The 13,124-nt window shown below is 47.8% G+C and overlaps 4 protein-coding genes across 4 annotated transcripts; 2 read left to right on the forward strand and 2 right to left on the reverse strand.

The window, feature by feature from the left end:
• Positions 1–893: 893 nt before the first annotated feature.
• Positions 894–1,863, forward strand: BDV37DRAFT_278062 (Ser-Thr-rich glycosyl-phosphatidyl-inositol-anchored membrane family-domain-containing protein; the record flags this gene model as incomplete). The annotated part of the gene is made up of 5 exons (XM_032085937.1): positions 894–945; positions 1,004–1,082; positions 1,153–1,278; positions 1,366–1,673; positions 1,736–1,863. 5 exons carry the CDS (start codon positions 894–896, stop codon positions 1,861–1,863), a joined length of 693 nt encoding a protein of 230 aa, XP_031947047.1.
• A 687-nt stretch (positions 1,864–2,550) lies between these two features.
• Positions 2,551–7,274, reverse strand: BDV37DRAFT_267864 (uncharacterized protein; the record flags this gene model as incomplete). Its single annotated transcript, XM_032084083.1, has 13 exons — positions 2,551–2,985; positions 3,042–3,330; positions 3,382–3,433; positions 3,674–3,811; positions 3,865–4,179; positions 4,231–4,645; positions 4,696–4,723; positions 4,782–4,826; positions 5,286–5,430; positions 5,468–5,543; positions 5,621–5,818; positions 5,881–6,145; positions 6,253–7,274. The coding sequence occupies 13 exons, from the start codon at positions 7,272–7,274 to the stop codon at positions 2,551–2,553; spliced, it is 3,423 nt and encodes a 1,140-aa protein (XP_031947048.1).
• A 1,128-nt stretch (positions 7,275–8,402) lies between these two features.
• gem1 (ERMES complex Ca(2+)-binding regulatory GTPase GEM1) lies at positions 8,403–10,844 on the reverse strand. Its single transcript, XM_032091288.1, has 2 exons — positions 10,482–10,844; positions 8,403–10,422 (listed from the first exon to the last, which is right to left on the reverse strand). Exons 1-2 carry the CDS (start codon positions 10,489–10,491, stop codon positions 8,531–8,533), a joined length of 1,902 nt encoding a protein of 633 aa, XP_031947049.1. The 5' UTR covers positions 10,492–10,844; the 3' UTR covers positions 8,403–8,530.
• A 59-nt stretch (positions 10,845–10,903) lies between these two features.
• Positions 10,904–12,891, forward strand: BDV37DRAFT_82492 (SYLF and SH3 domain-containing protein). The gene is made up of 4 exons (XM_032091289.1): positions 10,904–11,333; positions 11,427–11,530; positions 11,614–12,677; positions 12,737–12,891. The coding sequence occupies exons 1-4, from the start codon at positions 11,291–11,293 to the stop codon at positions 12,756–12,758; spliced, it is 1,233 nt and encodes a 410-aa protein (XP_031947050.1). The 5' UTR covers positions 10,904–11,290; the 3' UTR covers positions 12,759–12,891.
• Positions 12,892–13,124: the final 233 nt, after the last annotated feature.

Raw genomic sequence — 13,124 nt, forward strand, 5'->3', positions numbered from 1 at the left:
GTGATTAGTGACCATATACGGAGTAAAACTTCTAGTGTATAACAGGTTTCATTGATAGCAAACTCTTTCAGCACTTGCAACAATGCGGGATCTGCAACTTTTCGCATTATCAAATGTAGATAGATAACCTCCTACTTGATCCAGCGACACGGCTCACGAGGATCGTCAAAGTCTCCTTCGGCGTGTTGTTTGGCTCGTTTCAATCTCCGGCCGGCGATCGCAAGGAGAAGACAGGGTTCTTCTATAGCTTGTAATCTCGTTATAATATCAGCAGGGTACAAACCTATGACTGTTATTAGCTATTTAATGCCCTTCCTTGGAAGGGGCCGTATCCCTGCGAGCGCGGAACCCGAGCAGTGACAATGGGGGCTTGAGCTTGTTTCGTAGAGAAGCATAGAAAGGAAAAAGAGAGTAGTAATTTCGGCTGCAGGCACTATTGGAAACAGACCAATAGTATGTGTCAAGAGCTTCATGTCTCTTGGAGTTCGCCCTAGATAGGAAAAAGTGAAGGTTGGGAAAGACAGATCACCTGTGCCCCTCGCGTCAAGTCCAACGCACGCTGGACCCTAGTCTGTGCTTGCGACGTGCTGCACTCATCGTGCCCCAACATAGTGAAGCTTTCCTCCTATCGGTCAGCCCCAAAAGAGACAACAGGAGAGAAGGAGGAAAATGAGGGATCAAATCTCAAAGTCAGATTTGGTAATTGACCTTCTCACGGGCTTCCTTTGCGGTGTGCCAGAATCGTTATATAAAGTCGGCGTTTTGTCCTTCAGCCTTCATCATTTGTTTACTCAATCGCTAAATACTTATAGTTTCTTTGGTTGATTTACATCACTTGCCTTGTGATACCCTTTATATTTTTCTACTTACTACAGCCTCCTAATATCTCCACAATGCGTTTCTTCCAGATCGCTTCGATTGTTGCCTACGCGGCCTCTTCCCTCGGTATGTGTTTGTCACTTCCTCTGCAACTTAGACGCAACGTTCTAATCCCGGAATCTAGCTGTCACTGTCACTTCCCCCCAGAATGGGGACAAGGTTGACTTCAGCAAGCCTTACACCATCAAATGGACCACTGTCCCGTATGTGCTCAGTTGGACCAACACCGACGGGCGAAGCAATGGAAACACTAACTTGGATTGCCCCTAATAGCTCGGACCCCGAGCAAATCAACATCGTCCTCAAGAACCAAACAAGCTCCGAGAAAGAAATCGCCAAGGACGTCAAGACCTCGGACGGCAAATACACTGTCGACAAGATCTGGGACATTGAGACAGGGTGTGTCCATCCTACGAGCGGGACCTAGAATTCCTATGCTCCTCTCAATTTTGAGCGTGAAGACTAATTCTCCACCCCCCAAATTAGCGAGGGCTACCAGTTCAATTTCGTATCCAACTCGAAGATGAATACCGGCATTTTGGCACAGTCGCAGATCTTCAATGTGACGGCTGTCGCTGACCCCCCCAAGCCATGTAAGCAATATTTCAGTACTAAAATCACCAAAACATCATCATGCACCCACACCAGCACCAGCACTACAATCAAAACAAGAACCACTTCCCGTCCCTGCATCATCCACAGCACTCTCAGCACCTCTAAACCTTCACCATCATCCCGTGCGCCATGCTCTCCGTCATCTAGCACCGTCGCCCCGTCCAACTCCATGAACAAGGGTGAGTACGTCGTGGTTTGCAACCATATGGTTTTACTGACGCAGCCCGTTCCCAAACAACAGCCTCTACTGCCACGAAATCCGCCTCGAGCACCTCCGCTGCTCCGACCGAGTCGACCGGCGGCTCTGCAGCACTTACGATCCCCGCCGCCGGTTCACTGATGCTCAGTCTTTTCGCCCTGGTGCTGTAATCGCAGATTCGGAGAACATGAACGTGTATAAACTTGGAATTGATGCTATGAGGTAGTATTACTTCTTTTTGCTCTTTTCAATTTTCTTTTCCTGTCTATCTTTTCATCATGCGCTAGTTGTTTGGTTCATGAGATAACAAATGTTTATGTATGTACGCAATCTATTAATGGACTTTATTTTTTTTTAAAAAATTTATATGCGTCGCTATTAATTCTTCTCGAATTATTGTTAGTTAATTTTTATTTGCCTATCTCTTTTATCTCTCAGTCTTATCGTTGTTCGGATTGGACATGTCATACGTGATGTTCATGGCAGAGGCAATAAGTATGCAAGGGGGGTCGGCACTCTACGTGCAGGCATACAGCCGCATAGAGTTTACTAGACTTTGCATGTACATACGATATATGTACATGTCGAACTCTGATTTTTAGGACCATTCACTTTCTCCATTGATAAACCGTACATGACGAACTTGATGCTGGCAGTTTTCTATGGTACTCGGGAGGCCCTCGGCGTATCATGCATTGACTGGCATATTTGAGTTTATATATTGAGCTTTTCATACCAAAATCATATACGAGTAATATGTTCAAACAGGGTTTTAGCATATTGTACCCAATAGATCTCAGTCCCAGTTTCCATCTTAAGCTGGGATATAGCTTCAGAGATCCAGCCTGGAATATTCTTTAAAACAGAAGCTCTGGTAGAGTATTTTCAAATCCTAGGTCATCCAACCAGCTGAGGAAGTCAGCGCTAGTGCCAAAAGTCGCCAGGTCTGGTAAATCCTCAATACTCGGCAAGGGCATCACAGAGCCAGAAGAACTTTCTCCAAATAGTCCATGGCCCTGAATAGGGTCTGGCATTTGCTTTGCAGATCGGCGCGAAGGCTGATAGTTTAAAGTATCATCTAGCAATTTTGTTATGGCTTTGTTGATATCCACGCAGGTTCGGTTTGTGTGGCTTATGGAAGGATCAGCACTACCAAGCCACGAGACGAAGACGCTTAGTTTACGGATGATCTCGGAGCGGGATGAAGAGCAGGGTACTGGGGTTTCTGCGATAGTGCACCGATGTATTTCTGTAGCAAGGACACCTGCAGGTGCAAGAGCATTGAAAAGAAGCTACGGCGTAGAGGTTAGATAGCTATTGGTTGGACAGGTGGCAAGGCAGAACTCACGATGCAGAAGAAACGCTTAAGGATATTATTGCCTGTCTGCTCGCGGTGTTTCATAAGATCGTTTACCGCAGAAATTACCTTCATTGATGTGTCAAGGAGATCCTTCGTATCGTCCTGGTTTTCGCGGCTGCGGATCCGCTCCACTTGAAACACAGTATACAGGTATTCGAAATGTGCGAGTATAAGTGAGACACATGATTGGGGGCTTAGCACCTCCCAGGAGTCTGCACTATAGTGGTATTCTTGGGGGATTTGTGCCCACATTTGTAGGCACTGCTCGTAGGTCGTTCTACTAAACTGTTAATATTGGCTATATCAGAAAACGTCCTTGCAGCTATACCGGAGCTTCTCGGTGAAATCTGGCGTTCTTCGTCCTAGTGATAGTTCTAAAACTTGCTCAAGAAGTACGGATATCATAAAGCGCAGCCTAAGTAGCGTTGCATGGCGAAGTGTGCCACTGTTGACGCCTTTGATATTCCACCCGCCGGGCCCTAGTTGCTGCAATAGTGGTTCAGAAGAGTCTTGGTCGAGTATCAAGTCATCTTCTATGTCTAATGGTAGACTTGTCTCGCAGTAGTGATAGGGAAGGCGAGGAGGCCTTCCCAGAAGGGTAGCCAAAGTCTTGTCCCAACGGTATGAAGTAACGAAAAGCCTCTTTCGAGTCTCAGAGATGAAGAAAGGAACGTCATTTTCGGATGACTGAAAGCGATGTAGACCCAGTGCATAAATATGAGACACCAGATCTCCAAGCAGCTCATAGTTTCGATGGCCTAGTCGAAGTGTTAGCTCTGGCCTAAAACTCTCAATTCCATAAATTTAGTACTTGTTTCTCCGAAAAAGTCAGCGGCGAGCGCGCCATGTGTTAGATATAACCATATCATCAAATCATTGACTTTATCAAGTTGCTTGCATATATCGATGCATATGGCACTAGCTGCAGTCATTTCTTCTGCAAAGACATTGGCGGACATCGACCCTTGACCATTGATCTTGAACAGATTCCCTTCGCCACTTAATGCACCTAATCCTGCGAAGGCAAATATGATGCCGATGAATTCCCATCTCAAGTTTGCACCGGTGAACATAGTGTAAAAGTCCCATGGGCTTGAGGAACTACGCAAAGTAGGAAATGGCCTGGCTGTATTCCGTGTAATCTTAGAATATATCTCTTCGTGCTGCAGATCCTTACCCCAGCCGTTTGTTTCCAAATAAGTCCTGGCCATTTTAAGAGGCTGTAGGATGAGTTGCAATGGGATGATAGCAGTCGGGGTCCGCTCATAGTGACCTATAATCAATTCTTCGTAGAGCTGAAAGGCAGACAGTAGCCAAGCCAGGCGCGATGCCAGGAACGTATGCTCATGGCTCCATCGCCCTTGTAGGACTGCATGCGGTATGGGATTTGGAGACAAGCCTGGTTGTGTTTCACGAAAAACTGACAAGAAGCTCGTTGACCCTAGGTAGGTACAGTTTAATGTGGATACCTCGGTGAGGGCACTGGTAAGGGAATGATCGATCTCTTGGTTGATTCTTGTACGAGGAGCCACATCGGGCTCGCCTGCAGAGACTTTGCTCAGCTTTGTCATAGGAGCTGGATGATAGTAGCACTATGGTTGCATCAGAAAATTCATCATTTCTAGTTTGATATCATTCTCACCTTCTTGCTGAGACGTCGGCTGTCACATCTTTTACATGTAGGCCTTCTATGATCACATCTAATCTTCGACACACGACACGGCTCACAGGAGGTTAACCGTCCATTCTTCCTTAATGTATTGACCTTCGCAACTTGATCCATTTCACAGAGAGCTTTCCCCCGAGAATATTAAGGGAGCAAGAAAGAATGTGAGGAAAGAATAGAAGGTGGATGGGAGGAAAGATCAAGTAGCTGGCTTATGCATCGGACTAGATGTAGTCCGACCGGTACTGTTTTAGTCCGATCTCTACTCCGAGACGGAGTAAGTACTAATGTACAGTTACACTCACATTAAAATTAAAATCTAAACTAACGAGTGTGGAGGAAATATACCATAGCAGGTTATTCTATTATTATTATTATTATTATTATTACTAGTATTACCAGTAATACTATATTTTGGATATAAAAGCTTGTTAAATTAGTTTTCCGTGGCCCCTACTATTAGGTGATATTCAAAGAAGCTAAGTCACGTTCAAATGGGTATATCTAGTTACAAGTGTACATATATACAGACAACATTGGCTCGCATAACCGGAGAGAATGGCTACAATGAGCCCATGACCGAGTCTGCTATGCCTGACCCGGCGGCACTGGTGCTGATCGCGGGCGACGAGGTGTTACCGTTGTAACTATCATTGATACCTTCTCGAGGGCGATCCCAGGTACGAATGTGACCTTCTGCTGTGTCAGCTGCTGTTATGTTGAAGTGGCATACGAAAAGCATCCATACCTTCAAGAGAAGAAGTCATGATCGAGTCTTCTTGGAAGCCCAACCAACAAATAGGGTCATCCCCGACGATTTTTGACTATTCACCGATTAGTTCTCATCAGTCTGATATACAATCTAATGATAAAGGATATGGCGAGAATTGTGACAACGTACCATTATAGGTGGTAATAGGGCTGTCCGAGCCCTAGGTTCTACCGGATGACGGACTGCAGAGTCATATTCATTATAAGTGTCTGCAGTTCGTTGAGAATCCGACCTCATCCGGTTGCTTGCACTGTCGGCTCTGTGGCGGCTGAAATGCTGTGTATTGCTTGCAATCATACTGGTTCGCTGCCGAGCACTAGCTTGATGCTATTATAGCGTAATAAGTTAATCACGGGCCTCTAGGAAGGATTACGTAGGGGTAGACGTACAGCTCTAGGGCGATGCAGCATGCCTACACTGAAATCCCACAGTAGCAGCCTGCAATCATCCCCAACACTCCCAAACCGGTATGTCCTCTCGTCACAACGCCATGGGTCGAATGCAACGGTAGAGACCCAGGAATTGTGTCCTTGACATCGTGCGACGATCTTGCGCTCCGGAAATGACCATATGGTAACCAGATCATCTTGGCCACCTGTCACAATGTATTTGCCGTCAGGTGACCAGCAAACGCATATCAAGCCTCCATAGTAACTACGGAAAATGTCTAGGACCCTATCCACTTTGTTAGCTGGCCGCTCATCACTCACCATCTGCCCCAACTGAAGCGGAGCAGAAAGCACCAAGACCGTAAAACATACTCTTCCTTGAGATAGTCCATCACGCGTAGCGATCCATCCTCTAGAACCACAGCCAGATGCCTTTGATCGGGCGAGAAGGCAAACTGAGAGATTTTCTGATTGGCAAGTTTCCACAACGCAACGGGATTCGTCTTCTGGTTTCTGGAGTTTACGGATTTCAGTACCTGTAACGGTAGTCGACTAGATGCTTTCATCGCCTCTGCCGAATGATTGCTAAGTTCAGGAGTGAAAAGCGCATCTTCCTTCTCCTTATCATATACGACCAATTGTCCATTCGCATGCGCAGCCATGAACATGTTCTCTGATCCGGGAATCCATCTTATGTGAGTCACTGGAGAATTGCTGACAACTCCATTCTTGTTGATTCGTGCATACTTCTGGGAGATAGGCTCGTACCAAATTATGTCGCCAGCCGACGAGCCCATAACAATGTCGATATGAGAAGAACTTTTCGTTAGCTCATTGATATCATGCGTCAACATATGCGCTTTGGTGAAGAGGATTTTCGCCAGTGGTTCCTCTTTATTCTTTGAGCTAAGATCCAACCATTGGAATGCCCGATTGATATTAGCGAAGGCGAACAGGCCATCAGGGTTCCGATCGTTGAGTCGTTTGGAAGAAGCCTCATGGGTGATGACCCGTGAGACAAATGACGAACTGCTCTTTATGATGTTGTTCTTGGGCTTCCGTCTCTTTAAGCCATCCTTCGTAGGAACGGGCACTAAAGCAGGGTTGCCATCTGCGAATGGCGGCGCCGTCACCTTCACATTCGAGGTAAACACAGGGATCTTGTTTCGTTGGCCAACACTAACAAGCGACAGCTTGACGCCGGATGTTGGGGGTGTTGGAACAGTTGCAAGAGGGTTCGGATTGACGACGGGGGCCTCCGAAGGATGTGGAGGAGGGGTTGCGAGGTGCAGGTCATCTTTGAGGCGATAAGTCCCTATCGCAAAACCAGCATTAGCATGATACAAAGCTTGATAATACTGGAGCTCCGATGCGCATGAGGGACCTTGCGCCATGTCGCAAACACACCTTCTCCGACCTGCAGTGGACAACCGCCCTCCGGATGGCTGATTATGTTGTTGGTCTCCACGACTGGAACCGCCATGCCATTCGACGCGCCAGCTGCGTACGCAACCGGTACGGTATAGCGAGGCGGAGGCGGGGGTAGGACGCTGGTTCGAAGTCAGCAAGAGAAAAGTCGCAACAATGCCGTCATTTAAGGAGAAGCGCAACAAAACTAAAGCTTAAATAGCTGAGGAACAGAGTGAAACCGAAGCTAAATTAAACTGCAACTGCAACAAACCATGTGCCAACCAATCAACACATTCAACAGAGAAACAGGTAAAAGGGTGAACATAGATTATGGGCCTTAAGAGGGTGAGCCTTACAACATGGTTGCTACCGTGCTAATAACCACAAATCAGCTAACACAAATGAATCACTTGTGAGACAATGACAGCTGTGACAGGCTAGTCACGCAATTCTGTGGTGAATCCTCCCCCAAGAGCGGCACCCCGAATGGTGCTGCCCCAGGTGGCGTGATTTGGAGACGTGAAATTAGTTAATAAGAACCGATGAGACCATGCACAATATTCCAAAAAGACAAAACAGGACCCTCTAAAGCCTATCCTCAATTGATGATAGGTGTCCGGGGCTACCGGGGAGTGGTGAGCAGCAGTTCAACCTAGCAACGATGGGCGGAGAAACGATCGGAGTTCCGTCTGCAGCTGGGGACGTAGAGAAGCTATCGGGATCAGGTACTCAACAACGGCCGAGGAACAGGAAAAAGGACTGGTTATTCTATCAAAATGGAGAAAACACGAAGTCCTCAGGGGTAGATAAGAGGAGAGCGGAGAGCGACAAAAGGAGGGGAGGGCCAAAGAGCGTTCGTGAGGAGAAGCTTTTCTGGGGTTGGTGGCCGCTTTCTCGTGTGCACGAGGCGGATCCGTGGGGCTTCCCAACTGCTGTTCCAATAATTATCGGTATTCCATATCGTTCTCCGCTTTGTCTACCGTAGCCTAACCAACAACTTTCTAATGATCCCAGATCGGCGCTGCCAGAATAAGTTCGTTCCCCTTTGGCACTTTGACCAAGGTAAAGGGACAAAATCTCAATGATAATGCTACAAGAAATATATCCATAATTCGGACGATTTACAGGTGCAACTTTTTCTCCTGAACACAAAAAAGCCAATTGTCTGCTCATTCATCGCCGATTAAACGAATGCCTTGGGTATCTTGCATACAGCACCATAAAGACAAGGACATCACCCTCAAGTTCCACTTCCACTCACCCGTCGCCAAATCATTACCGCGGCTGCTCCAGCACAGACAACAGCGCCCAGTGCAATTCCCCAAGCCATCCATTTACCCTCAACGTCTTCCTCGCTCCGTGGAAACGCCGTGCTAGGTTCCATAGCTGCTTCAGCGATATGCACAAAGACCTCTTGCATTGAGCTCCAAGTCACACTGACATGGAGAGGTGAGCTGGGCATATTTAACATTGCAGTATATTCGTGTGGTTGATACTCAGCCCGTTGGGTAGTTCGATCGAGATCAGCCTTGAGAGCAACAAACACGCTTGGAAGCTCCTCAAGGTGAGGGTATTTGGATCGCAGGTCAGGGATATACGCAAATGAATCGGGATCCGAGGAGTCGTAAGTGTACACAATCACGTCACACTGGTCCAATAGCTTCACCTGGTTTTCCAGTATGGCAGGCTCTAGCTCACCCAACTCATCCAAAATCAGGTAGCATTGTTTACCCCCCGGCAGTTCCACTGTGTTGACGGCAGTGCGGGGTTGAATTGTAGGATGATATGTAGTGCTGAAGCCGCGCGCAAGGAAGGCGTCGAGAAGCGCAGACTTGCCTGAGCCAGGAGGCCCAAGGACATGGCCGAGTACAACATTACGACCCACCCGCCCAGGGCGCTTTCTTCGCTTTCGTGGCCGAGTTACTTTTAGTGCAGCCGTTGTAGAAGGATTGCTTCTGTCGGATGATTCAAATCCAAGATATGCCAGGTACTCTAAGGTCGTTTTTGGCGATGTAAATGTAGTCATACTCCATTGCGCAAGCCAGCCCTGAAGTGTAACATGACCAACTTCATTCCGAACAGTAGAAGATGGGAATGAGCCGTCTGCCCATGAAGCGGGTAAGCCCGGGGTTGGCGCAAATAACGACGCCAATTCGGCATCGTTCAATCCACCGTCGTTATCCTTGTCCGAAAGGAGGAATAGATTCACGAAAAACCGATATCCTTCAGGGGAAAGCTCGGCAGACGCATATGGTGGAACCTCAAATCTGGGATGGAGAAAGCTTTCTTGAAGCGAGAGATTGTCAGTGTACTGGAAAGCCCGCAGTATGATCCAAACGGTTTCATGGCGCCCTTTCTCCGCATACATCTTGTTAAGATGTATAAAACCCCGGCAATCAATACCAGAAGGGGTCACTGAGGTTGGATGTGTCTTCTGGATGGTTTCCTTTATATGCACCAAGTCTTCCTCACTCAATGGTTTTTCGAAACATCTCATCTGGAAGTCCTCGAGCTCCTTATCAGATAAATAGCCATCACGGTCCTTGTCACTGAGGTAGAAAATCCGTTGCAATGCCGCGACAGCAGCCGGTTTGAGAGCCGACTCCTTGGAGTCGAATAAGGGCGCAATTGGGTGAGTGACCGCCTTTTGACAGAGAAAGAAAGCCTCGTTCACATTGCGGTGTTCTCGCGCGCTTGTCCGAATGCATGAGTCGATTTCCTTGAATTCTGCCATCAACGGTAACATCTCTTCCTCGATAACTTGTGCTTCACTATGATCCGCGGCGAGATCGGACTTGTTGGCGCACAATACCACGGGTACATTGACTCCCAAAGAGCGAAAGTATGGAAGCCAAAATAGTGCCACTCGTTCATAACTGTAATGATCTGAATATACAAGCAAAATCACGTTTGATTTCCGGATCTCCCTTGCCAGGTTACTCCGCTCTTGAGGGAGAGCGGAAGTGTCCACCACTGTAGTTGTCGTGACATTCTCGGGGGTTCCGATCGTGGGAGGAATCGTGATCTGGGGCAAGATTGGCTGAATCTTGTTTGTCACAAAGACCCCTTTCACAAGCGATGTGATGAGACTGGACTTTCCAGTGCCCTCATCTCCGCAAACACAAATTCGCACTGGAAAGCGTCAGTGTCGCCTGTGACCCCAACTAGTGTTCTTGACAATATCTTCGCACCTGTAGCCATCTTTAACAAAGGAAGGCGGTTGAAAATACTTTTTTCAAATCATTGCCAGATGCATTCTCCATAAAACGTCACTGTAGGACCGTAATCGGAAAACGTAGACTCGAATGGTTGGACAAAGCTCTTTCGGTATTCAGTTGCCATTGCAGTGATCCCTCGGAGGTTAGGCGGTGGCTGTGCCGTCTTGCAGCCTCAGGTTTCAACAGTTCGCTGGAATCAACTATTGATGTACTACGTGAAAGTGACGACAAGGTATCTTGTTTCGCGGTTCGTTAAGAAAGGAATAGATTCTATCATATCGTGACTGTAGGAGACGATTAATTGTTTTGGTGCTACAATCTGAGGTTTACGTTTACCAACATCGAAGAGAAGCTGACAGAAGGACCCAGCCACACTCAGTTACAAATCGAAACATGCCGCAGCAGGCTGCTTGCGGAACTTGCGCTATTGATCACTTGAGCTATGGATACTACTAGTAGTTGATTAACCTGAAAAGAAATTCACCATCTTCTAATGTAAGAATTTTGAAGAAGTCACTTCTTCGTCGATTCTTCGCTGCGGTGGTTTATCTTAGTTGTAATCCCACCACTTAATTACAACCGAACTGCGGGAATCTCGACCTTATTTAGTTAACCGTGAACCTGTCACTTAGTCAGATCCACCTCTCGGTCGTCTCCCCATCCGAACGGCGAACGGACTCCGCAGAATATCCTGTTATCAACTTCTCCGGCCCAATCTCCTAGAACCTCCTCCAATTCTCCTGCCACCTCTACCCTTCAGGCCCTAGCGAGCACAGTCAAAAATGCCTCTCGGGATTCATAATCCCTTGCCTTCGTCTTTGAATAGTATGTTTCATTTCACTACCCGCCCAAGTTTCCCCGCACTTCTGATAGAGGGGGCCTGAAGAATACTATACTAACGCTGTTTCTGCACAACAGGCGAGTGTAGAAAGGCTGGTAAAATCCTTGCCTCGTTTATCGACCCTCGGCAAGCTTTTGGTCCTGATAAGATCATTCCTCCTGAAATCCTAGCAGGTGCTAAGGTAAAGAACAATTTCGCAAACACTAAGTCACAGCCTGTGAATACAAAGAAAGTAGCGTCGGGAACTGACCACTGGTTTGCTAGGGGCTTGCGATCCTCACCGTTCTCAAGGCTGGTTTCCTGGGCTCCGCTCGATTTGGATCGGGCGTTGTTGTTGCCCGCTTGGCGGATGGATCCTGGTCTGCTCCCTCGGCTATCGCAACCGCAGGTGCCGGGTTCGGAGGTCAGATTGGATTCGAATTGACTGATTTCGTCTTCATTCTCAACGATGCCGCCGCTGTCCGAACGTTTTCTCAAGTAGGAACTCTAACTCTTGGCGGTAATGTTTCGCTCGCCGCAGGACCGGTAGGACGCAATGCAGAGGCTGCCGGAGCGGCAAGCACAAAGGGCGTGGCCGCAGTCTTCTCTTACTCCAAGACGAAGGGTCTCTTCGCAGGTATCAGCTTGGAGGGAAGCATGCTAGTGGAACGGAAGGATGCGAACGAGAAACTCTACAACAGCCGAGTGTCAGCCCGGCAGTTACTGAGTGGGACTATTAGACCGCCCCCAAGCGCGGATCCCCTTATGCGTGTGCTAAATTCCCGCGCATTTTATGGCAACGGGAGAAACGGGGATGCGATGTACAATGATATACCTGTTTACGACGACCATCATGATGATGTGGTGTGGGAAGGACGACGGGGAGATGCGTACGGACAGGGTCTCCGGCATGACCGCACAGGTTCCAATGATGTGGATACCTACGAGTACCGAGACCGACCCCGCCGCGCAAACACATGGGCCGATGATATATACGACCGGCCTGCCGGGAGCCTGAGCCGCTCATCGACCACCCGTAGCCCTCGCAATGATACCTTAGACACATACAGCCGCAGCCGAAGTAACACAGCACCGTTCGAGGAGGACTATGTTTATTCTGACAACAAGCCCAGCCGACCCACGGCACCCAAGCCTGTTTTCGGGCAACGGACAGGACAAGCCCCTTCTCTGCGCCAAGACCAGGCGATTGCCCTTTACACCTTCGATGCCGATCAAGAAGGAGATCTGGGATTCAAGAAAGGCGACATCATTACGATCGTTAAACGCACCGAGAAGAAGGAAGACTGGTGGACGGGGCGCATCGGAGATCGGGTTGGCATCTTCCCTGCGTAAGGAAACGTTTTCTTCCCAATTAGCTTAGATCTTTGGACTAATCATCTGTTCTTAGGAACTATGTCGACACGGCCTAGAAACCTTACTGCCAACCCCTGGCTAATGCGGAACGAATTCTAATGAACCAAGAAATCAAGCCCTCTTTTCTTCCAAGAGTCCTTTCGTCTATTCATGATTCACAATCGAACCGAAAGCGTTTCGGTCCATATTGCAGGAAGTACCATACCCAATCTGATCCGGAAATTCATGTTTCAGCTTTCTAGTGTAAGCGATAGTGTCGTCATTATGCGAAGTGGCTTGACCAGCGTGTCCGGGATTAACCCATGAGGAGGAAACCTCAGGGATGTTTTGTATATCTGGATTTTGCCGAACTTTTCTGTCTGTCTGTATTCTTTTCTATTTCGTTTTCGTTTTTTTATTTTTCTATTTTTTTTTATCGTTCC

The sequence above is a fragment of the Aspergillus pseudonomiae genome (assembly GCF_009193645.1).
Source record: "Aspergillus pseudonomiae strain CBS 119388 unplaced genomic scaffold BDV37scaffold_2, whole genome shotgun sequence".
NCBI classification, from domain to species: domain Eukaryota; kingdom Fungi; phylum Ascomycota; class Eurotiomycetes; order Eurotiales; family Aspergillaceae; genus Aspergillus; species Aspergillus pseudonomiae.